We start from the raw sequence: 25,000 nt of genomic DNA on the forward strand, positions 1-25,000 counted from the left end.
GAAAATAACTTGTGCTATGTGGGGTTTCTTACTGATGCATTTATGGTGTACATGGGTGTGAGGCATGATTTCAGAGCTGTGTCGAGTTCCACAAGAGCACTTTAGACTTTTAAAAAGATCTGCAGGATGTGAGGACCGAAACAGAAAATGAGAACAGTTTGTCTGAGCAAGAACATATTCGTTTGGATCACGCCTGTACCAATTTTTAAGGGTTAAACCTTTACAGAAGTTCCTTTTAATCTTATACTGATCTACACTGAAGAAAAATATAAACGCAACATGCAGCAATTTCGAAGATTTTACTGAGTTACAGTTCATATAAGGAAATCAGTCAATTGAAATACATTCATTAGGCCCTAATCTATAGATTTCACATGACCGGGAATAGACATTCATCTGTTGGTCACAGATACCTTAAATAAAAAAGGGTAGGGGCGTGGATCTGAAAACCAGTCAGTATCTGGTGTGACCACCATTTGCCTCATGCAGCTCGACACATCTCCTTCACATTTAGTTGATCAGGCTGTTGATTGTGGCCTGTGGAATGTTGTCCCCCTCCTCTTCAATGGCTGTGCGAAGTTGCTGGATATTGGTGGGAACTGGAACACACTGTCGTACACGTCGATCCAGAGCATCCAAAACATGCTCAGTGGGTGACATGTCTGGTGAGTATGCAGGCCATGGAAGAACTGGGACATGTTCAGCTTCCAGGAATTGTGTACAGATCCTTGCGACATGGGGCCGTGCATTATCATGCTGAAACAAGAGGTGATGGCGGCGGATGAATGGCACGACAATGGGCCTCAGGATCTCGTCACGGTATCTCTGTGCATTCAAATTGCCATCGATGAAATGCAATTGTATTCGTTGTCCGTAGCTTATGCCTGCCCATACCATAATCCCACCGCCACCATGGGGCACTCTGTTCACAACGTTGACATCAGCAAACCCCTTGCCCACATGATGCCATACACGCTGTCTGCCATCTGCCCGGTACAGTTGAAACTGGGATTCAGCCGTGAAAGTACACTTCTCCAGCGTTCCAGTGGCCATTGAAGGTGAGCCAAACTGCAGTCAGGTCAAGACCCTGGAGAGGACTACGAGCATGCCGATGAGCCTCCCTGAGACGGATTCTGACAGTTTGTGCAGAAATGCTTATGTTGTGCAAACTCAGTTTCATCAGCTGTCCGAGTGGCTCAGATGATCCTGCTGGCGAAGAAGCCGGATGTGGAGGTCCTGGGCTAGCGTGGTTACACGTAGTCTGTGGTTGTGAGGCCGGTTGGACGTACTGCCAAGGGGTGGGGGTGGCGTGGTCCATTGGCAGTCCTCCTGATCAGGAAGTGGGCTGCAGTGGGGCAGCATCATTTCAATCGGGAATTTCAAACAGTCTCTTCTCATTCTATCGGCCCTTGTGGATTGGCTCTAAAGCTCAGAACCATTGCCATTGAAGATCGTTTGATGGTGCAGCTATCCTTCTAATATTCTGGTGTAGTGTAACTACAAAACTAAGCATGCAGTTCAGCCTCTTGTATAAGCTGTATGTTGCAAAGTTGAAATGGCCCTTATGCAGGTCGGATGCAGTTAATATGAATTACATCTTCAGTGGAACTGATAGCAATAGCCTATAGGGTTTTAAACCCTGTTGAAAAACTAAAACCCCTTAAACAGACTGAAAAAGGGGAACCACCTTTCTAAATTTTCTTCCTAAGCAGCAGCTGCACAATTGCGACTTCCTGCTGGCTGTGGGTTCCAGCAGGAAAATTTTTTCTTGCTTGGCGCAAGGCGGCGGGAGGCTGGCAACACAACCCTTTACAGACTGGAACGTCAACAAGCCTTGTACATATAGACGTGTTTTCTGGAATAGCATACTGTAACAAAATAAACCTTTTTATGGTTTGCTTCGTCAGCAGGCTGTGCTAAGTGTATTTATAGGAGAAAGTTCCCACTGTTGAAAATTGAAGGATGTAACTGAACTGTCAAAGGGGACGTGTCCTGTAGTATTTATCTAACATGTATTCCGCTGTCCTGTTATGCTGTGACTAACTGTCTACATTCCTCATGTTTTCAGTGTGCATTAACATATCAGCAACAGGTTACATTTCTATAATGCCTTTCACCATAAGGATCCCAGAGCACTTCACATACACACACGAGTCTAATACTAATTTTAATAGACAGAAATTAAAGAGCTAAACATGGTGCTAAATGTACAATTATAAAATTTGATTGTAAAATAGGCAAACTAATATAAAAACAAAAAGTGTAAAAATACTTTCATTTTGATTTAAAAACAGGTCTCAGCTTTCCCGACAGACGGCAGCAGAGCATTTCATTATCTGGGAGCGTTACAAGAAAAGGCCCCTCCTCCGGTATCATTTTTATTCTCCCTGGAATAACCAGCAGCCAAACATCCTGTGATCTAAGAGTGCAGTCAATAATCAATTCTGAAACGGCACAGGGAGCCACTGCAAAGACACCAAAACAGGCTTAACATGCTCACATTGTCTGGTTTTAGTCAGGGTTCTAGCAGCAGTGTTCTGAATGAGCTGCAAACGAAAAAATATTGCATTGCAATAATCAATTCTAGATGAAACAAACTGCAGTCTGACTGACCACGCTTTCCTCTTGTTACACTACAATTTCCCTCAGCCTGTACTGAAGAGAGGGCTCAGGAGGTTATTTTGACCTATTTTCTGGCCAGCGTGGTGGAAAGTGTTGCAGCACGGAGCTAAGTTGTTGTGCTGTGGCATTCAGATCTGTGAATACCACAAGCCAGGGCCTGCAGCTCCTCGCACACACGCTCGGGTGCACGCCAACACTGTCTGTCAAGGTCCACCTGCACACAGAATCATGGTAAGCCATGCTACAAATCATGGTTGAACAAAGACAAAAACTGTAACATGACACATGCAAAACTATTATGCAAATATACTGTGGTTAACCTTTCTAAGGGGTGAATCTGAAATGCAGTGCGATGATAAATAAGCGTTAAAAAAATAAATTAGGTGCAGTTAAACATTTATATATTTATTATGGAGCACGTCAAAGAAATTCAATGGCTTATCTGGTCAAACAATGACTGCTGTAATTACAAAGTACTCCCATTAGATGGGGCTACAGGACACTAAGCCTGCTACATATATTGTTCAAAATATTTTATTGCCGTCTGAAAATGTGCCTTTGCACTGTCTTCAAACCAGGGAGACATGCTAATATCTTATAGCATTTACAGTAAAGTGTTTACAAGGCTTTTTCTCCAATACAATGCATGAATCAAAATATAAACATTGTATATAACAGACCCTGATATTGTTGTGATACAGTCCTCTGAGAAGTACTGGAGTGCATTGTAGTACTAGCTTCTTGTGCCCTCATTCAAGCACCTTGGCTCCAAGCTGTGTCAGTGAGCTGGCACTGAGAAGTCAGTGTTGTCTCTGTGCTGGTAGCCGACAGCTCGGAGGTGGTAGGTGAAATACTCCAGCATGTGCATATAGACGGGGTCCACATAGTGGAAGGAGATGGAGAGGTCGGAGCAACAGTTCGGCCCCTGCACAAAGAACAAGAGCTTTCATTACACACCAGTCCTGAGATCTAACCACTAGGCCCTGTTGTCTCCCAGTCCCTCAGCTCAAAACACTAGGCCACACTTCCTCCCTCCCAGTCCCCTGGCTCAAACCAAGATCAGCCCCTTAGCTCTAAACACCAAGCCACACTGCCTCCCTCCTAGCCCCTTAGCTCTAAACACTGGGTGCTACTATGCAGAACCCGGTTTTAACACTACAGCTGTTGTTTTAACTGATCTGAATCCAGCTAGTGACTGATTAGCCAGCTCTAGGGAAATACAAATAAAAGGACCTTTGATCTGCTGCCTAGCAACCAGTAGAGAGAAAAAGGCCAGGTGCAGGGAGATACAGGACTGTGCACACTTTTGTGCCAATAACTCAAGGAAATTAGATAAATACAATTCACATCTTCCTGTGGATTTCAGTCATGATAGGTAAGACTGTAGATTTAGGCTTTCTGTGTCCAAAACTGCGCACATGAAACTTCATTATGAGGACTAAGGGGTTGATCTACCTTTACCTCAACGGCAAAAGCCTCTTCTGGATTCTATTAGAAAATTTTACAGCGCCAAGGATCCACTACTTAGTTTGATAACCATGGATAGACTGATGCAATCCAAGGCGATTTCCCCCAGTGCTGTAAAACGCTCTAAAAAGAGCTGTGGCTTGTCAGGGCAGGGTAGAGTTCAATCAAACCAACCCCAAGTACCGTATCAAAACACACACGTCTATTCAAGGTTAGTTATGTGCATAATTTCTTAATGTTGCTTTTAAAATGTACTTTCAAAAAAGTGTGGCTGGGTTGAAAACCACTGACCAAGACACATGACATTAGTACCATTTTAAAGCTTGCTTCAGGGTTTTTCCAGCAACATAAAAAATGACGCAAGCCACCGAGTTGGAGGAGGCAACCAAAAAGAGAACTCACGTTGGGAGTGTTGTAGTAGTTGTAACTCCAGTACCAGTGGCTGGCCGGCAGGGAGCCCGGGATGAGCAGATGGTCTGGGAGGAAGGGGTGGAAGCTCTCCCTGTGCAGCTGGTCTCGGGAGTCTCCTGCTGGGACCCCCACCTTCTCCAGACACCTCCCCAGAGCCAGGTCCTCCACAGAGGAGGTGTGGGTGCAGGTGCCGTCCCGGAGGGCCCCTACATAGCGCTGCAGGGCCTCCCTGCTCAGCACGTAACCCGCCCCTCCGCTCATGTAGCCCTGCTTGAGATAGGGGCTGAAGCGCCGGCCCAGGTATACCGGGTACCGGGGGTTTCGACTGGACAGCAGCCGCCGCAGGTTCTCAATCACCACGTAGCTGTCATCGTCAGCCTTGAGGAACCAGTCTGCGTGCTGCAGGTAGCGGTCATGCAGCAGGGTGAAGGCAGCCATGGTCTTGCGGTAGAGCTGGCTGCGCCCCTCCGAGGTGTTCAGGCCCAGGGCAGGGAACGAGGGGTCGGACACAGAGCTCATGAAGAGGAGCTTGTCGCAGCGGCGCCCCCAGGTGGTCTGGACGTGCAGCGCCTTGGATTGGAGGGACTGCGGCGAGGTCATCACCCAGCAGAGGATTCGCACTCCGGAATCAGAGGGGTCTGAGAGAGAGAGAGAGAGAGAGAGAGAGAGAGAGAGAGAGAGAGAGAATGAATCTGATTGTTTTTTTTATTCCTGTGGAAATTTGACATGAATCCAATGAAGACAAAAAGAAAGCGAATCCAGGATCTGCAGTTTCGGTTCTGTGGATGAAGTTTACTGCCTCTTTGGACCACTGAAACAAGAGCGCGAGTTACACAGACTCCATCCAGAAAATTTTCCTTTGACTGTTCGTCTGCTTCAAAACAGGGTTCTAGATGCTTGTGAAACTCTAAGAACTCTCCATTCTAATCCTTGATCGACTCAAAGGTGTTCCTTGATTTCTAACAAGCATGTCAGTGACATTCACTCCCCTCCAGGACTCGAAATAAACAACTATGGCCCTCAGTAACATGAAGACGTATCTCCCCATAACTAGGGGTGTAACGATTCATTCTGTCAGACAACTTTATTATCACTTCATTATAACGCTGCTCAATAACAGCTACCGTAGTACAACACATTACCGTCTCCATAGCGCTCCTAAATGTAATATGGCCATTTGTAAACCGATGACTATTTTGGAAATGTTTTTTTAGGAAACTGTCAGAGACACAGAATACATGCTTCAATGTCTCTGTTTACTAGCAAGGACTGTCAGACGGGAAAGCCAATTAACTGGAAGCTTGCTTTTGCTTGCACACTGTACATCTTAGCGTTAATACATTCTGCGTTCACTCTCAAGTATCAATTACGGTATGTGTTGTATCCTTACACCCCTAACTATGACCTACATCTAACACAGTACAGAATCTGATTCTATAATTATTTATCTTAAAGAATGTCCAAACCGATGGAAAAGCTTCTCTCTTCATGTAAAATATATTAGTGTGACTTCATATACCTCCAAATTCTGACACACATTTTTTTAAGGTACAAAACTTGCTTGTCCTGTCAGTTTGTTCACAGTTTTGGAAGGGTGCAAGAAGAGCCAATCCCTGTGTTTAAACAATGAGGAATGGTGCTTGTTTAACAGTCTGGGCTGATGCACTTAAACCCTGCTTCTATGTATTTGGATTTCAAAATGTAAATAAAAAAAAAATATGAGTAAGTAGGGGTAGATACTCAATACAGTATTCCTTTAAAATGAAAGCCAGTTTGCCTAGTCAAGTTTCAACTACATTGGTATAGGAAAGGCTCTAGATAAGAAGGGCATATTATCAGCTAGACTAACGTTGACATTAGCTAAAATTGACATTATTGCCTTCCATGCGCTGCCACATTACTGACACAGTACCTAGAAGGGATAATTCAAAACCGCTACACGAGATATCATTTATAATAAGTATAACTGTAAATATTTTTCAGCAGTTTGAATATTAGTGCAAAGAACATGAAAGAGTGAATATTTGTATGAGAGTTTAGCGCCTTATAGCCAAATGCAATCAGAGATGTGGAAAGCAGGCTAGGAGTGCAAGACAAAGCTTGGTGAAGATTGTTGTGTTCACCATGCAATGTGACAGACAGGATCGGCACACAAAGGTCCTCAGTTTTTGCAAAGCGCCTCACAGTAGCAGCAGGTACCTGCAGTGGTGTTTCTCAATGACTGGTGATACTGAAGGTTGTGTTGGTGTCTGGAAGAGTACAGCTTCCTCGGCTGTGCCATCTGCAGCCTCACCTTGCCAACAGCATAATAAAACAGCAAGCACCCCATCACACCCCCGCAGGCAAACATGAACATGGACACCATTGACCGAGACAGCATCTTCAAACAATGCAGCCTGCAAAATACAGAGACACAAACAGTCATAACCCAAGCAAAAGTGCACCACACTTGGACAACGCTCTTTTAGCTTCACGGCTCCGACTCTTTGGAACTCTCTCCCAGCTTTGGTGCGTGATGCTCCCACCGTCGCTCGCATTAAATCAACTCTCAAGACGCACCTGTTCTCTCTTGCTTTCAAAACCTGATATCTGCTATTAGCTACTATTTTGCATATTCGGTTTCTATCATGTATTATGCACTTTCCACTGTATTTATTTAATGTACTCATTTATTATGCTACGATCATGTATTATGTACTCTCCACTGTATTTAATGTACTATTTCATGTATTATATTATGTACTTTCCACTGTATTTAATGTATTATGCATTGTTTTTTTACTGTATCATGTATTATACATTTCTCTGTATTTGAAGTATTATGGATTTTCTTGTATTTACTGCATCTTGTAGAGCGCTTTGTGATGGTGGTCCACTCTGAAAGGCGTTATATAAAATAAAGATTGATCGATTGATAACAGTCAAAGAGACAGCATCTTCAAAACAGAGCATCCTGCAAAATACACCAAGACACAGAGTCATAACATACAGTCAAATAGACAGCATCTTCAAAACAGAGCATCCTGCAAAATACACCAAGACACAGAGTCATAACATACAGTCAAATAGACAGCATCTTACCAAGCTCCTGAACCCTATGGAGGATCCAGCATGGGAAGTGTTTGCCTGACCAGTACATGTAACTGAAGCAGGAATACCTTGTAACTGGCTTGGGGAAACCTGTCTAACTGATAACCCGAGCTGTGTAATGGATGCTGCAGGACAGCAGCTTAGTAATCCCTCAGAGCGCTTACAGGGAGAGGCAAGTTTCAAAACAGTAAGTGTCAACATAAAACAAAAAGGATTCAGAGCATGATTTTGCATGTTTTTTAATCTGTTAAATCTACTCAAATCCATCTCTATATTGCTTGTAAAAACTAACCACATTTTGCCACTGGGTCATTCCGGGTCAACTCAATCAGAGCTTCCCACCTTAACTTGGTAATCTGTCTCCCTCACAGTTTACTAACCTCCTGTCCAGGTTTCTATTCACATCATGGCTGACAGCGATTTGGGAAAGTTGTTTGTGCTTTGTGATAATTCCCCCCCCATCCCAGCCAGAAAGTTCCAAACAGTAGTTATACCACATGTAATAAATTATAACATTAATATTTAAATAAATCAAATATCTCACTATACAGTACAGACCATTGTAAATCAAGGCTATTGTATTCTGCCAGTACAGTTGTAATTTATCTATAGTGTGCTTTACATCCATATATCGAGCGAGTTTACAAGTTACTCAGTAAAATTGCAAAAATAGTAACAAAAATATGTTTTTCCATCCACTGCAAATTTGTGATGTCAAGGCCAAATTTGCATGTGTCGCTATGTTGTCAGAAATATATATTTGCTAGATAAGGTGCACATTATTTCAAAAGTAATAGCAGGGGGGGAATCAACTTTAACCAAATGTACCTGTAAAGAAGAGAAAGCGGTTTTCTTAATAAAAAAAAAATTACTACTTACCATATAACTAATGAGTAAAGCTGGAGCACTGAGCGTGGGCATGTTCAGGGTTATAATGTTTATTTAGTTATTTCACCTCATGCAGCCAGCACAGGTACATCTCAAAAGTGTAGCACCAATACAACGAGAGACCTAGACCATACGCAACAATAAACAATCCAACAATTATACATCCATGCAATATCAATGAAGATCACTCTCACACACTATTATGGGTGGGACGATATAAAATTTCAACGCAGGGCTCGGAAAATTTTGGGCTGGCCATTGTAAACAATTTCAAGTTGCCCATAATTGACCATATGGACTATGATTTGTAAAAAGACTTAAACCAAATGACTTACTTATTTAAAACATGAAAATTCTATAGTATTTCCATAAATAATTGTGTCTCAAGTGACAGTTTCTGAATTCTGCACAAAGCTTCTAAAACGCATATTAAAACAGTCTGAAAAAGCACCACAATCTCATCAACACAATACACACTACAGTGATCTTAAGAACATAAGAACGTTTACAAATGAGAGGAGGCCATTCGGCCCATCTTGCTCGTTTGGTTGTTAGTAGCTTATTGATCCCATAATCTCATCAAGCAGCTTCTTGAAGGATCCCAGGGTGTCAGCTTCAACAACATGACTGGGGAGTTGATTCCAGACCCTCACGATTCTGTATATAAAAAAGAGCCTCCTATTTTCTGTTCAGAATACCCCTTTTGTCTAATCTCCATTTGTGACCCCTGGTCCGAAAAAGTCCCTTGGGTCGACATTGTCAATACCTTTTAAAATCATCATAGCTTTGTGCTGTGCGCTTATAATCAAGCCATGCTGTCATTCTATGAGAAATCTTAACTAGATACAGAATGAGCTGGTGATTCATCACATCCTGATGTTAATGGCTGAGCCTTATCCACAAGACTCATCTTCACTCTGGCTGTCAACCCTAGTTTTGTGACCCCGAACTGGAGTTTTGTGTGTCACATGCCTGCTCCCTTTGCCTGAGAAGAACCAATATTTAACAACTTTGTCTGGAGAGAAGCTGTTAATATCACAACCATTTGTGGACAGCAATATCAAGACATCTAACGTCTCTGCTTTCAGAGGTATGATAGGTTTTCCCTCTGTTCATGGAGGAAAATCCTCTCACACAGGTGGCTGTTGAAGGGCTGAGTGTAAGGAGTAAATTCACTAGAACCACAATGTGAGCGAGGTGGGTAGGGTTGTCCTGCAACAAATCTGTGTACAAGTGATGAAGCTTCTGTCCTCTATGAGCAGCCAACCAGATTTTGAGATCAGTTTATTCTTGTGGGATTATGTCAAACTCTTCCTTTGGTCAGGACTTTTTCAAAGTGCTTTACAAGTTCAACTATCTCGTCATAGCCATAGGTAGCCAACTTCTCTCGGTCACGTGGCAGCAGAGATGTGTCAAACACGCTGAAGCTAGACAGGGGCCTTTGGGAGAAGCCCCGCAATCTCTCATCCACGTACTTCACTGTGTTATCAATTATTTTAGTGAAGTCTGACTTCCATGGCGCACAATCTGCTTTATTGTCAGGCGCATTCTCAGAGACTCGTCTGTGCAGTCATTTATCCTTGGCGAGCTGGACACTTTGATCATCTCACTCTGATCAACTAAAACACAAATCACTATAAATTTAATAAAATAAATAACACTTGAAACAAATAAATACAATGCAGTAAAATAAAATATCATAGGCAAAATAAGTAACTGCATATTGCTTTTTCTCCTGCTTTTGTAAAGAAATTACATGTGCTGCTTCTGGGCTTGTATGCCATGTTTAGAAACAGCAGCAGCGGGATATGGCCACTAGATGTCGCAAACACGCAAACACTTCTGCAGCATGAAGCGCATTTAACATTAATAACTATGTAAACCAAAATGTTATTTCAGTACTAAAAATCCCACAGATCTGAAGGGACTAAATGTATATGTACCCTACTATTTAAATATATACCATGCACTTCAATATGCATATTATTTTTTCATTACTACTTCCGGATTTACTACCTGTGCCAACCTCTAGTATTTAACAACAATAGATATTTACCCTCTGTAAGACTGCCAGCAAGGGATTTCTGATAATCTCCGGGTGCCATACTCAGCAAAAGCAGGTCTGATGTTGTGCTCTTTACCAAATGATTAGCCCTTGTGATGTTAATGTTGACGCACTGGAGATTTGTGCTACATTTGGTAGAATGCTGCTGTAGTCAAACAGGAAGTAAACTTCTCTGTCTTCACCTCTTGCACTATTCCTTTTGCTTTGAATGCATCTTCTGGTTTGGTATCTTGGCTGCAGCTGCTGGCAAGATTTTCCCTACGAGTATCAGTGTCTTTGTAGTTTTTCTCGATCGCCTTCAGACTCTTCAGTCTGCTTAGTAGCCATTTGTTTTTTGCGAGCCCTGCCACCGTATAATAACTGTAGCAAATAATACCGCGGTTATCACAATATCACCGAGTTAAGCCATTTTTTCAAAGAAAAGTGTAAAACAAACTAATAGCAAATAAAACACAAATCTGTGCTTAATAACAGGTACTTTGTTGTACACCATGAGAATTTATTTTCTATTAATAAAACAGAATTCCAAATTAGCAACATTCAGAAAAGAGAAGTATTTTGGTCTTTCATAAAACTGAAACCTCTCTTTTACTGCAAAGTTAACTAACTTGAATAAATTGCATGTTTATATTTTCAAAACATGCTAAAATAAACAAAAACTTTACTATGCAATGCTGCAATTAATTATCGAGCCAGAGGTCATATTACATGATACCACTTGCTTTTGCTCTATTTGTGGATTTTATATTTTTCTGTGCAAGAAAACCTACATATTTAACTTTTTTGGTCTAAGGCTTGACTGAAAAATGTGTCAGAATATGACCAGAAGAGCTAAAAACCCTTTCAGAGGGTACACTTCTAGTTGGGATGCAGAGCAATTTCATCACTAAATTAGCTAAAAATGGCATTTCTGCATCACAATGTTCCTACCACACTAATGGATCTTGTTCAGAAGTGATGTTTGACAAAGCCAAACAGTGAGAGATCTCCTTTGAAACTCTGATTTCATTCAAGGCTTCTTCAGATGTTTCTGCTGCAGCGTTTTCATTGTAATAGTTTTCAGTTGCTCAAACAGGCCCCTTGGTTCTGTGGTGTCTGACCCAACAGTAACTTCATGCTGAGGCAATGTCAATCGATCAGGAACTTGGGAAGCTTCACAGGTCATGACCGTCTATCATTTTGTGATGGAGACAATGGCTTGGTCATGACCTACTTGTCTACGGTCATGATTTATTTAAGGTGGTACGGCCGGATTACAATTTTGGATAGTTTTGGTTTATGTTTGAATACAAATGCAATTAATTACACAAAAAAAAAAATACAACATGAAGTTTCAAAGCAGTAATTGTTAAATTAAACAACCAAAACTATCAAATTGTAATTCAGCTGTACCATCTAAAATAAGTCACGAAGCCATGTTTGACTGACAGCTTGTGAGGCAGTTGGCGCGGATCTGTTGAAAGTCTGTTGAAAAGTCCAAGACGTTTATTTGAATGTGCATTTTTAAACAAAGTTTAGTAGTGTGGCAGTCAACGCGTCAAAATAAATATGTACACACTTTTAAGTGTTTACCTTAGTAGTAGGGCTCGAGGGAACAGGATTAAGACAGCTGGCAGAATACTGCTTGCCAAGTTTCATACACACAAATCTAAGTTTTCAAATTCTACTTCCAAATGCAGTGTTTTCTTAGAATAATTTAAATATTATTTAGATTCTTTAAAACAAACAAAGTAAAAAAGTCTGAGTACAATAAAATATTAAGATTTTTAATTTACACCCCTAGGGTTTTTTTTTTTTTTTTTTTTTGATTTTCCTTCTGCTGTAGTATTACTATTTCTTACATATGTAATTGTCATAAATTTTGCTATTAACTTTGCCTATCTGCCTGTAATTGTATATATGTTTATTATGTTTTCTTGAATAAAAAAAATGTATCTGCGATTTTAAAACGTCAATTATTTCTACCTAGTATTAGAAATGTAAAGAAATGCAAAAATGTGGGTTTTGTCATTTAACGTTTGCTGTTAACTTTTCTCCCCTGTATAATATTTATTTTAAAGGCAGCAAAATCTGGAAATTGCACGTTCCTTTTCATTAGCATGTCAACATAATTTTAAAAGGTTTACAAAACTTAAACATGTTCCTCAATGTGTCACTCAAGGTTGTTTTAAATATATTTCTGTCTGCTTGTTACATTTTTTCAGCCACAGTATCTTTATAGCTGTACCCGAGAAAATGCAGTGATAACAAAATAAGCCATATTTAGCTGGAAACGAGGTATTCTCAGCACAGTTAAGATTTTAGTTTTGGTTTGAAGGAAGCAGGCGCTTGGCCTGATTTTTATTTTTTGCTTGACAGATGCCCTTATGCAATGCGAGTTACAGGGATAACAACATATTAAAGTATAGCCAAGAGATTACAATACAGCTTTTTGATTGGTGATTTTTTTAGTGTCCGTTTGCGCTTTTTTGTCAAATGGTTTTTGCAGTTATTGTGCACAGTGTGTTCGTCTCTGCAGTTTGTATGTATACAGTGTGTTCTGTATTTGTAGTGTATTCGTGCAACTACTGTTATAACCTGCAAAAAATGCCGAGTGAAGCAAAGCACCACACATTTCCAGTCTTGGCTACTTTGTTTTAATTGACTTAAAATCATGCTGATAATGTAAATTATTTCCTGTGAAGTCAGACCTTTGGTACTTGCCCATCCACCCGAAGTTGGAGCACCCAAATGTCATTCCTAGCTACGCAGAGGCGCTGGATTATCACACTCGGGTTTCATGCAACAGTTATGACGGTGACAAAGCGTGTGAGTACTGTTGTGGAAGACAAAATGGCTAAAAATGAACAGTTGAATTAAAAAAAAATAATGTATAACAGCGAAAAACAAAAACACATGCATTAACAAGTGAAAAGGTTACTTTTTTTGGGAACTTTTTTGTGAATCGCAGAGTGCCAAATAAGCACGGTCATTTACCATTTAAAAGAAAGAAAAAAAAAAAAACACAAGTTAAAAATGTAGAACAAAAAAGCGCAAAACAGATACATAGTCAAAGAAAGACAACACATTATTCAAATTATTTGTCGTACTATATTTAAGGTAAGGCGAGTTTATTTTCCCGTTAAAAGCGCTCCCACAGAATCTCAAATGTTTACAATTTTAGAGAACCCAATTTGTTGGTCTTCGGTTTGTCACGCATTTGCTGAACCGTGAAAAAAAAATTACATTAGAAAAGGCCCAAACTCATTTGGGCATAGCCGGGCAAGCTTAATAGACGATATGCCACGTTTGACGTGTGGCACTCATTAATACCACCATTCAGTCTCCTATAACTAGGCTCTAAAGCCACGCACGGAGCTGATCTGACTTCTCTGCCAGTGTGAGAGACGCCCGCTGGAGTGAGGTGTGGATATATCCACATTTTAAACGACTAAAACGGCTGCATTTTTCAGAGAATGACTGATACATATCGAAATTGACATGTTCACTTGTTTTTCATATTCGTACAGCTACACGAACCCCACAGAAAAACCGGTTCCCTTACCTGAGCTCGAACGAGTCTTTTGTAAAAGCAATAATGACTGTGCAATTCCGCTTCAGCCGTGGCGGTAAGTCAGGGCAAAGCTTCCGCGGAAAAAGAAATGCAGCTTTGAACCGATCATCATTAATCAGGCTGCAAATCGTTTTGCAAATTGGTGAAGCCAAAGATCATCCTGGTACTAAATTATCAAGCACAGCCCCCCTCCCAACTTCCAACACACGACACGAACTTTCTCCTCTGTGGGTGTGGGTGGGTCATGTGACTGTTCCAGACCCAACGAGAAACTGTCACCATCACCTATGGTTGCCAATATATATATATATATATATATATATATATATATATATATATTATATATATATATATATATATATATATATATATGTATGTATTTATTTTTTAAACAAATGCAACAATGACATGCAACGACAGGGTATCGCTATAGTTACTATCGTGGTTCTGGAAAGATGTGTTGCCGTGTTATTTGAGGGGCGTGTGCAGGCTGATGACGTCAGTTGGGCTCCCTGAGTTCTCTGGCTTAAGAAAGAACACGTGCAACACGTTAGCAATTTGCAGGTGGGTGCCAACGACCCATTTACTGCAACTGCTGTGTTTTTTTTAAGGAGGCATAGTAAGGTCTCAGTTAAGGCGGAATGTCTTTATTTACGCACGAGTAATACAAATCCACTGTGCCGTCACAGCTGCCATTTGTGAGAACGATTGAAACTGTCAGACCCCCTTCACGCTGCTGGCAGTGTTGGCCTGTGTTGTCTTTATCCCACCCTTGTAACGTAAATATCCACGATTCTGTTACTTTTACATTAAACCCCAGGACAAACACATTATCCTTGCGCAGCTGGTCCAAAAAAAGAATGGTTCTGATTGCAACTAATCAATATTTGTTTTTTCTTAAGGGGAATTGACTGGCGTTCATGAGCTCCTCATCTGTTTAGCTGTCTGCCACAGACTTACCACCGAACCCAGGCAAGATCGAGGTCTGTATTAAAGCGCCATCTAGCGCCAGCTTTGAGTGCTACACATTTAAAGAGAGAGAGAGGAGCCCATTCTGTCCATCAGTGCTTGTCAAACCTTGATAACTCTTGGTATCCATTGCATTCCTTCACCACTCTATGTGAAGACGTGTCTGTTACCCTCTGTCCTAAGTCTGTTAAAAAAAGTTCATAAGTAGTTGCAATCACAGAACTCATCATCCCCCATTTCTTCATCCATGGCACAGTAATAGCGCCCCCTGGTGGCTGATGAATATATGACTGGTAAAGTTCGTCTGTTGAGATTCTGTCTGTTATATCAGCTTGCATAAGGTGTAATGATCCAAACAGCGGCGGATCTAAACACCACCGCAAAAGGAGAACACTTAATGAGTATAGTGCACAATACCCTAATCAACGGCTGAAGTCTTGCCTTCCAAGGGACTCTGATTCCAGCTGTGCTGAAGCAGAGGGGGGAGTTCTGACTCTATAATAAGTTCACGTTTTGTTGCATGTTGAGTATGATGTGTACTGCACCCTTCATATGGCTATAGGATTTTCTTCAGGTTAATGATGCTTTCTTTGTATTTTATCCATTACAAACCCTTCTAGGTTAGACTACTAGCCAGCTCTCTGATATCAAAGAGTGATAATCATGTTCATTTAAGGGGGTAATGAACACAGCTTTAAAAAGGAACACAAGAACACTTTTTAAAGGGAGATCATGTCATGTTTTGCACACCTGTTGCATATAGAATTCAAATGAAGGCATGTATGGGTGAGACGATCCAGTGCATGAGTAAATACAAAAAAAAAAAAAAAAAAAAAGATGTTTCTTTTACAATTGTAGAAAGCCCAAAGCAGTTTTATTTGTGCTACTTCTTATATTCTACTGTAAATGCTCTCTAGCATTTTTTATTATGAGAACTGCGCTGGGGTGTTATTTTGTATGGCCATTGGGAAATGCAAGCCTACATTATAACTTTGGTTTGTCTGGAATGGTTTTAGAAGCAAAACTTCTGAGAAACTAGATCAACTAAAAAAAAAAAAAAATGCCCACATCAGTGTACTTATAAATGTTATCTTGGAATTGAAAATTGAGAACTAGATGCACACTGCTGAACTAGCCACAGTGTGTGTCTGCTTGCCTTAGTTTCTTAGCGGTTCTTCTTCAGAATTTCTGATTTTAGAGGAACCAAATCAAAGTTATTCAGCTTCAATGTTATTGTAACTTGAAATGTTTGAATTACTTTACATTTTCATACAGGTGCATTTACTTCGTCTAATTCTAAAACATCACCAAAAACATTCAGAACTTAATTTACATTGAATTTCTTTGTGTTTACCAGAACAGAACCTTTAAAGAAGTGACAATCAACCTTTTAAAATCCCAACATGACCCCACTATTGTAAGATCTTTTTGTTCTTTAATTAAAAGTACAACACCATGGATTTTAATATTGTCGTGATGTTGCCTTCTTACTTCCTTGGTTGCAGATCACACCCATAGTCAGAGTGAAGCTTGTACCACAGGAGTGAGGCTAGACCATGCAAGCGATATTGATTCACAGCACAGCAAGTAAAGAAAAATACTGAGTGGACTAATGCTAAAATTAAATGGAAAAAAGAAGACTGGAGTTAGCACCCCTTTAAATATGTCTGTACTGTGTATGAAGTGATATATGCTGCGCTGCCACTAGAAGCACCTGTTGAGGTGCACTCATGCGATGGCAAAGGCATTCTGTCCCACATGACGGCACTGTGTGGACACGCATTAGTTCTTGGAGTCTAGGAGTCCCACTAGCAGTAACCAGTGTATCTAATAGCATACATCTATCTGTCTGGGAAACCGCATGGTTACTCAGGTTCAAAATTCACCTTTTTGGATGGCAGCTCAGCAAACTGCACCCACCGAGCACAGCTGTTTACAGAACAAGCTGTTTTAAGGTTTCAATCTTGGGATAATCCTAAACAAGTGGACTAGCCTCAGAGCAATGTCCCTGGAGAAGGTAACCAGGATCCAGCGCTGCTGCTTGAAGTGCAGCTCCAGGTATATTTCTAAGAGATTGGCAGCGTGGTGTATACAGCTCTTTAGACACGCTAGCAGCCTCTGGAGGACAAAGGCCAGCCCTGCAGGTGTCCACTTCAGCTCAACTGGTTCCCGGCCAGCAGGGTTGATTTTCTTCTGTCTCCACAAACCTTGGTAGCACCAGCACCAATGCCAAGGACACAAACCTGCACTCACCTGGGAGCTGGGGGCTTCAGATAAGAACACTCAAAGAGGAGAAAATACAATTCCAATGCCACCTAAAATCTGAGAAAATTGTAAGCTGCTACTAGCAATGGATTTTGATCACCTAGAAACATTCCAAGTCTCATACTGCCACTTGTACATTTAAAAGTATATATCCACATTGTGGAGGTATACACACAGAGACTGATAGATCGGGGGGGAAATTCAATCAGAAAGTACAGCTTTATTACAGCGCTATATTCCAGTTCTGTGGCATTATTCAATCACATTTCCAGAGACAAGAGATTGTGCCACTGCTTTAGCAAAAACAAGTTGCTGTGTTAATATTCAACTTTTACACAGATACACTCTGGAAAATGAGACTGAATATTTGCAGAGAACAGGGCAGTAGCAAAGTATACAGGCAGCTTCCAAACACACATACCAGTTCGCGTCTGGGCTGTGCAAACTGGCCGAACTTGCTGGGGTCTCCAAAGAGGAAACCGGCAGAGATTCTTTCTCCTCATCGGGCAACAGCGACCCCTACTGGTCAGACACTGAGCACATTCAGAGTGGATAAAAAGCAGGGCTGATCTCTGTTCTCTGGGATCGATAGCCCCGCCCACCTCTGCTCTGGATTGCTAAGTGTAAAAGCGACTCTGATTTTAGGCTTGTGAGAGTGTGTCTGTGCTGTGTGGGGAATCGCTGGACCTTCCAAATTGGGGGAAAATAAATAAAAATTGGTCACTCTAAAATAAAAAAATAAAATAAATACAAATACTGTACAACAATCATCCCATTAAATTGACCTCCTCATAGTAGTTAACATTTATTCCATACACAGTACAAGACTGTTGCAATATTGATTTTATTTTTTTAAATCAGCAAGGCTCTTTGCAACTTTATGGTCTGTTCTTTAACCTTTAAATCTGTTTCAATGTTATGGACCTCACCAGTGTTTTTCAATTTGTTTTTGATTGAATATTCCCCACAGATAGATAGATAGACAGATAGATAGATAGAAGTGGTGTGCAGTAAATGTTATAACATTTGTCCACCAGAGGGTACTGTTTGCTATGTCAGAATCTCATTCAAAGTCAAAATTTAAATAAAATAAATAAATAAATAAATAAGTTAAAGGGCAAATTATTTTAGCCATAACAAATCCCTAACAGACAGACAAACAGATGGACAGACGAAGGCTCCAGACACTAACAGTATGGATCCTGGCGTGTCGAAGCTCTGTCATCAGGACTGAAACAGCCCGAGAGCACAGGAGCAGAGAGAGCAGCGGTCTTGATAGGAATGTCTGAGTTGAGCCAGGTGCAGGCCGGTGATGCAGGCAGAAGCCTTGCCCTTAGCTGGGGGAGAGGGCAGGACTGGCTTCAGTGCTGACAGGGACCAGGCACTCGCTGGACTTCAGGCTGGGCAGAGACTTACAGCTGGGGAGAGAAGCCAGAGAGCCGCACAGACCTAGCATCGACGGGGTATAGTCTTTGCCTGAAAGAAGGACACACAGACACACACAGTTACAGTCACCTGTTTTAATGGTCCTGGAAGTCTGACGGCAGTACTGCATAACTGACGTAGCAGCAGAACGATCTAATACAGTAGTGCAGTACAGTAAAATGGCATGTAAACAGACGGCAAAATGCGTCGCTATCTTGCTACGCAAAGTTTGAAATTGTTTGAGCCCATGAAAAAAACCTGAATGAGACACACGTTGCTGAGCAGTTTGGTGTTTCCCGTTCGAGTGAGCTGCACAATGTGCATGTCTTGAATAGTGCTGCTGCATTTTGTAACGTGTGTAGGGATGCTGTTAATTTAGTTTCAGAGTTAGTTTATTAACGTTAAGCTAACCCTAAGTAATCATATTATTTTTGCCTCTACCTTTCTGATAGCCCGAAACACACCCACCAGCTAATTTCATAATCCACAGGGATTTAAGCTTTATGACCGTGTTGTTTTGCATTAATTTTATTAACATTAGTTTGTCTGTTACTTTATTATTACAGCTTATTAACGTTAGTTTACCATTATAGTTTATTAAAATTAAATCTATTGCTTTTCTTTTACTTATTCAGTTCATCTCATATGCTGATAAACATGTATCATGACAAGGAATACATATGTATTTTATTTATGTATTGATTCATATTGTGTCTTAGCGAACACTTCGGCTATAAAAACACTTTGCTTGCTTCCTGAGGGGTGTTCTCTTAGCCAGAGGCTGCTGTACTTTAATCTCTGCCTTTGTGTCAATACACTTTATTGTGGTTTTTAAAAATATTTAGAAACATTTTATTATTTTATGACAAGAGAGAAAAATGTCTTTATGAAAACACAAATGTACCCACAGGCAAAAAACTGGATCTAAATAGTGGCTTTTGAGCTAGCAGTCCTTGGAGGACAAAGGACAGACTTTCAGCTCACCGGGTCCGCTGTAGTGCAACGCTCCCTTTGAAATCACCAGCGAAGTCCTGCCACTTGGGTCAGCCAGGAACCAGTGCTCCCCTGACTCCCCACTCACCCTGCACCCAACGCAGCCATGCCTTTACCAGGGGAGCCCTCGGAGTACAATTCAACCCAAATGGTCCTTTTAATTTCAGTTTTAACATCTTTTGAGTGAAACTCCTGGTTTTATCAGAGGATAGAATTAATCCACAGTTTGGCCCATTCAAACAAAAGAAATTCTGTAAGACTCACTCACTTAAAAAAAAAAAAAAAAAAAAAAAAAAAAAAAAAAATTATATATATATATATATATATATATATATATATATATATATAAAGTATTAATGGTGGCACCTTGTTTAAGACTAAAGCACCAGTATGTTCTGACAGCAGATAATACCATCATCAAACAAAATATAAAACAATAATTCAAGTACACCAGCTTCTACTGCTTTCTCGGTTCATTCAGTGTCTGTGCCTGCCCCCAGCATCCCTGTCAGCAGCAGCAGGGTGAGCTGTTAGCAATCCGCTCCTGACCTGCGTTGCACCAGGACTGTCCATTCTGCTTCCCCTCCGTCTTCTGGGAGTCCGAGTCCAGACTGATCTCTGTGGAGAGCTGCTCTGCGCTGTGGTAACTCCTATTGAGAGGGGAGAGGGGGAGACAGGGAGGAGAGGAAGGGGGAAAGTGCTGTCAACATGTGTTTTCACGCAGCGTTTCAAACTAAAGGCCAAACTAAGACTACTCTAAAGCTTTGTTTCCACTGTCACAAAGCTAAGAACCAAAGTCCGCTCAAACCAAATCCCTTACTCTTAAAGGTGGGTGAATTATTGTGACATTGTGAGCGTTGCTCAAACATAAAACACAACAATGAGGTATATGTAAGGAATTGCACGGGCTGATGGTGGATATTCTCACAGGCTGTACCTTCTGTAAAGCTTGATGTCCTCTTCATTATTGAAGGCCCCCAGACCTGTCCACTGGTTCACTTGGGGGATCGTCCTCTCTTTAGACAAATGACTGGAGTCACAGGGAATCAGACCAGTCCTGATCCCGGGGGGTAAAATGAATAATACAATTTGTATGACGTAATGTCATGTACATTACTTCTATCCGCTAAATTATAAATTTGTACTGCAAGCATATCGTTTATTTTTTTAACAGCTGATACATATAAATAGTCAAACAGGTCAACTAGAAGGCACGTCCCCAGCTCACCCTGCCCAGTTGCCTGAGCGCCAAGCCAGCTGGGGCTGCTCTTTGCTGCGGGAGGACAGGGGGGAATGACACACTCACAGCTGCTCCTGCAGTTCCAGCACAATGCCCTCCATCTCTTTCTTCTCTTTCTGATTCTGCACCTTCATCTCCTCCAGACGCAGCTGCAGACGCTTGTTCTCGACCTCCAGGTTCTTGAGCTGGGACTCCCGCAGCCTGACCAGCTCCTCCAGGTACCCCTACACACAGAGGGAGGGAAGGAAGGAAGGGGAGAGGAGAGTGAGGGGACATCACTATACCAGCTTCCTGTTCCCTCACATCACTATGACAGCTTCCTGTTCCATGACATCACTATACCAGCTTCCTGTTCTCTGAAATCACTATGACAGCTTCCTGTCCCAGTGCTGGCTGAGCCTCACCTTCTGTGCGTAGACGATCTTGAACTTCTGCTCCATCTTACGGCACTTGTTGGTCCAGCTCTCGTCGTCGGGGACCAGGGGGAGGTAGGGGTGCTCTGAGACGCTCTCGTCACTGGTACTGCTGTCCACACTCTGCCTGTCCTCATCGTCACTCAGGTAGTCATAGCTGCCCATACGGAAAGAAATTATGTAAATTATAAGCGGATTGGTTATAAAACTGGCCTGATTTCATGTGTTAGTACATGTAACATACTGTGCTCTCCATATGTTTTTTACAATCTGCATATATATATTTTTATAATCTAAATATGTTTTTTAAATCTAAATGTGTTTTTATTAATCTAAATATATGCCCTTCATTTGGTGAATGTTTTACACACATATTTTTATATATTATTGTGACAGAGAGCAAGTGAATCCTAGTCAACAATCTCCCTCCCGTCCTGTGAGGGCGCAGTACAACAGGAACAGTATGCCCCGGACTGGATGGTTTGGCAGTTCATTCCAGGGTCAGTCGGAAGTCGGCCATCCAGAAAGGGGGCGGAGTCACAATACCAGAAGCCATCGCCTTAATTTGGTAGGCGATGTGTCAGTCATGGATTGGAGGAGACGTGATTGCACTCGCTACCGAAGGGGGCGTGACTGAAGGTATATCAGGGGCTGTGGTGAAGCAGTCTGTTTCTTTGTTGTGGTAGTGAAAGGACCCGGAAAGGATTACTGTGTTGTAAAATGAAACCGGGAGTTTTCGTATTTTGTTTCACCTCTCCATTAAACTGTCACGTTTGTCATTTATAGAAGGCTAAACTCCGGGAGCTGCAGCTAAACAGCCAGCAAACAAACCCGGACTACACCTCACTATTGTGCACGTTTAAACTTGTAATTCACCACTTTCACTAAGAGCACTCACTCTGGACTTGAGACCGTGTTTGTGTGTGTCTTGCTCGTGCGATTACTGTTATTATTTTGGGACTGAGCCCCGTGGATTGACTGGCTTTACACATGGCTGTGTATAGCCATTATTATTATTTAAGCAAATAAAGCTGTGTTTTTCATAATTGAACTGTTGTAGGATTGTTATTACTGAGCACTGTATCACCTCTACACCTGAGCACTGCAAACCACTTTGTCACAATTATCCATTATCCGAGTAAGAAAATGTGAAAATAAATCAGAACCATTTTGAACTGAGCAGATAAGTTTCTGCCAGTTTCACTTTGTGTCTTTTCATGGAAATGTGTTCAAACTGAGCATTTGAATTCAATATTAATACACACTTAGATTAACGAAACAATAACAATCCAAAATACAGTAGCTGTTCAGCCCAGCACTCTAGAACGCATTGTTATTGGGGTGGAAAATGGGTTTTTCTTTGCCACATGTGCTGTAGAAAGTTATGTGCAAAATTTACCGGTTTGTACAAAAAGCCAAGTTTGAAAAAGTAGTAGCCCTTTAAACATGTCTAAAAATGGACACATTACAGAATAAGCCTGTATTAAATAGCTTAGCTAAACAAGAGACCATTGAGGCTTATCATTCCCTTCCATCATTGGCCAAGTTTCCATGCAGCTTAGAAAGTCGTTACTCTCTCTCTGCCCTCATAATTTACACATTATAGAAAGTGTGCGTCTAAAACTGTGGGTAAATCTCCTTCTCGCGCTAAAAAGCTGTACAATTTACCAAAAACATGTCCGGCAGCCGTACCTTATGCTTATGAGACTTCAGCAATGAAAATGTCGTTTGTGACGTAATCTCGTGCAACTTTCTACTATACGGAAAGGCTGTATAGTAGAAGTAATCTTTTATTATCTGAGATCTGCTGGAAGTAACCATGGCAAGGTTCTCTGACCAACCATAGCTACACTAGCTGAGTAGCGCCTTTCATCCTGTTTTTTTGTTTTCTTTCCCGTCGTTTTTTTATTACATTTTTTTTGTGCCAAAGGAGACAGGATGCTCTTGCAGTGCTTCAACACAGCCTAAAGTTCATGGAAACCCAGTTTAAGAAAGTAGAGCAATATCAGTAAATTGGAAAATGAGAAACATTTAAATACACCCTCCCATATTTGAATATGGTTATTTGCATTTGGAAGGAGAATTTCTCTGGCTGAAAGAAAACTACATGGAAACACACACAACCTGGAAGCACTACCAAATGCAGCCTTAAGCAGAAAGTGATTTTCTGCTATATACAAAATTGCTTGTGGTGTATAGTGGCGGGATGCCCTGTCCCTGTGCATACTTTTTGTTTAATGTTGTATGTTGTGTTATTGTTGGTGTACATACATTGGTGCATGGGATATAATGGGGCTGTGGAGCAAGAATGTTTTAAAATATACAGTTGTATTTGGGCATGAGGATTGCACAATGACTTCATGTGCAGATAAAATGTGTATTAATATGTGAGCACGGGGAAAGCACAGATTAGTTCACGTGCTGGGATTCAAGTGAATAATTAATTAGTAATACAATTGTGTATATATATATATATATATATATATATATATATATATATATATATATATATATATATATATATATATATATATATATATATATATATATATATAATCTAAGAAAGGGTGTGGAGAGAAGGTAAAATAATAACAAAAGAAAATAACAATTGCTAAGCATGCTGGATTTTAAACCAGCAGTAGTCAAAAGAATATTATTGGTTTTGCTGTTACTATTTAAAGCTCTTGTGTATGTTGATGTAACTAAACCTACATTATTTGGTGATCTTTATGTGAATTCTTGGTTTTTTGCCCCACCACACCCATTAAATGTACTAAACAACCATGCCAAAATCGTAGCCTTGGCTACAATCCACTTAAAGAGACTCACGCACACAGTTAGAGATGTTGTTTTTTAATGATTTAAACAGTGGCAGGATTGAGATCCTTTTCATGTTTACCATAGTACATTTCCATAGAGGTTTTGATGTTCAATTCATTATCTTTATACATTTCCCCACCCTTTGCACCCGACTGACACTGGGCTGAGCTTACAGTGCTTTTAATATGCTTTGCAACACCTTAGTAAGACTTTTTTAAAAGGGGTGACTCTACCCACCAAATTACAGTGCTGTGACAAACATTGCCATTTAGTCTATGGCTTTAACTACCACCACCTTGCGCTCAGTCCTGCTCACCTCTGGGTAAACTTCAGGTAGGGGGTGTAGTCAATCACTGCCAGCGTCTTTCCATCCATTACCTCACCCTTCAGGCAAAAACTGGAGAGAGAAGGAGAGGAAGGGTTAGGGTTAGGGTTAAGGTTAGGGTTCATGAACAAAATTATGTAAATCCTAATGAAGGACTCATAAAATATTACCTGCTAACCATGAGTTATATACATCTAACCCAACCAGGTTTAAATATAGGTGGACGAAGCTTTAAGGGACAGCTAACTAAGGCATACAAGTACACATTCTTGCCTGATCGACTCATTGTTTTTCTACCCAGATGGAATTAAAGCTCAATTTGAATGTCCTCCATTTGCTGCTAAGCCAGATGTCTCTTAAACTTAAGCAATGGATGTTACCATGCCATTGAATCCTGGAGGTAAGGGTCTGGCATGGAAAGTTTCTATCTTGACTCAGCAGATGCCTGACCAGT

The 25,000-nt window shown here is 40.9% G+C and overlaps 2 protein-coding genes across 5 annotated transcripts; both read right to left on the minus strand.

The window, feature by feature from the left end:
• Positions 1-2,154: 2,154 nt before the first annotated feature.
• Positions 2,155-14,389, minus strand: LOC121301959 (glycoprotein-N-acetylgalactosamine 3-beta-galactosyltransferase 1-like). Of its 4 annotated transcripts, XM_041231700.1 has the most exons (6): positions 14,088-14,389; positions 8,470-8,601; positions 7,342-7,453; positions 6,700-6,896; positions 4,492-5,138; positions 2,155-3,547 (listed from the first exon to the last, which is right to left on the minus strand). In XM_041231700.1, exons 3-6 carry the CDS (start codon positions 7,344-7,346, stop codon positions 3,401-3,403), a joined length of 996 nt encoding a protein of 331 aa, XP_041087634.1. In that variant the 5' UTR covers positions 7,347-7,453; positions 8,470-8,601; positions 14,088-14,389; the 3' UTR covers positions 2,155-3,400. The 4 variants fall into 4 exon arrangements, with proteins under 4 accessions (XP_041087634.1, XP_041087636.1, XP_041087637.1 ...); XM_041231702.1 differs by lacking the exon at positions 8,470-8,601; XM_041231703.1 differs by lacking the exons at positions 7,342-7,453; positions 8,470-8,601 and having other exon boundaries at positions 14,088-14,387.
• Positions 14,390-15,843: 1,454 nt separating this feature from the next.
• LOC121301962 (RUN domain-containing protein 3A-like) lies at positions 15,844-24,618 on the minus strand. Its single transcript, XM_041231707.1, has 6 exons — positions 24,538-24,618; positions 21,393-21,558; positions 21,055-21,212; positions 20,686-20,805; positions 20,298-20,398; positions 15,844-18,806 (listed from the first exon to the last, which is right to left on the minus strand). Exons 1-6 carry the CDS (start codon positions 24,594-24,596, stop codon positions 18,664-18,666), a joined length of 747 nt encoding a protein of 248 aa, XP_041087641.1. The 5' UTR covers positions 24,597-24,618; the 3' UTR covers positions 15,844-18,663.
• Positions 24,619-25,000: the final 382 nt, after the last annotated feature.

The sequence above is a fragment of the Polyodon spathula genome, chromosome 28 (assembly GCF_017654505.1).
Source record: "Polyodon spathula isolate WHYD16114869_AA chromosome 28, ASM1765450v1, whole genome shotgun sequence".
In the NCBI taxonomy this organism is placed as follows: Eukaryota; Metazoa; Chordata; class Actinopteri; order Acipenseriformes; family Polyodontidae; genus Polyodon; species Polyodon spathula.

Bases quoted from the DNA above. Each gene is read 5' to 3' on its own strand.
- LOC121301959 (XM_041231702.1), bottom strand. The intron at 5,139-6,699 runs GTACCTGCTGCT...TCTCTCTCTCAG, and splicing joins ATTGAGAAACACCACTGCAG to ACCCCTCTGATTCCGGAGTG. The intron at 3,548-4,491 runs GTGAGTTCTCTT...TTCTTTGTGCAG, and splicing joins ACTACTACAACACTCCCAAC to GGGCCGAACTGTTGCTCCGA.
- LOC121301962 (XM_041231707.1), bottom strand. From the start codon at position 24,596: ATGGATGGAAAGACGCTGGCAGTGATTGACTACACCCCCTACCTGAAG. The intron at 21,213-21,392 runs GTGAGGCTCAGC...CTCTGTGTGTAG, and splicing joins AGATCGTCTACGCACAGAAG to GGGTACCTGGAGGAGCTGGT. The intron at 20,806-21,054 runs GTGAGTGTGTCA...CCCCGGGATCAG, and splicing joins CTGGAACTGCAGGAGCAGCT to GACTGGTCTGATTCCCTGTG.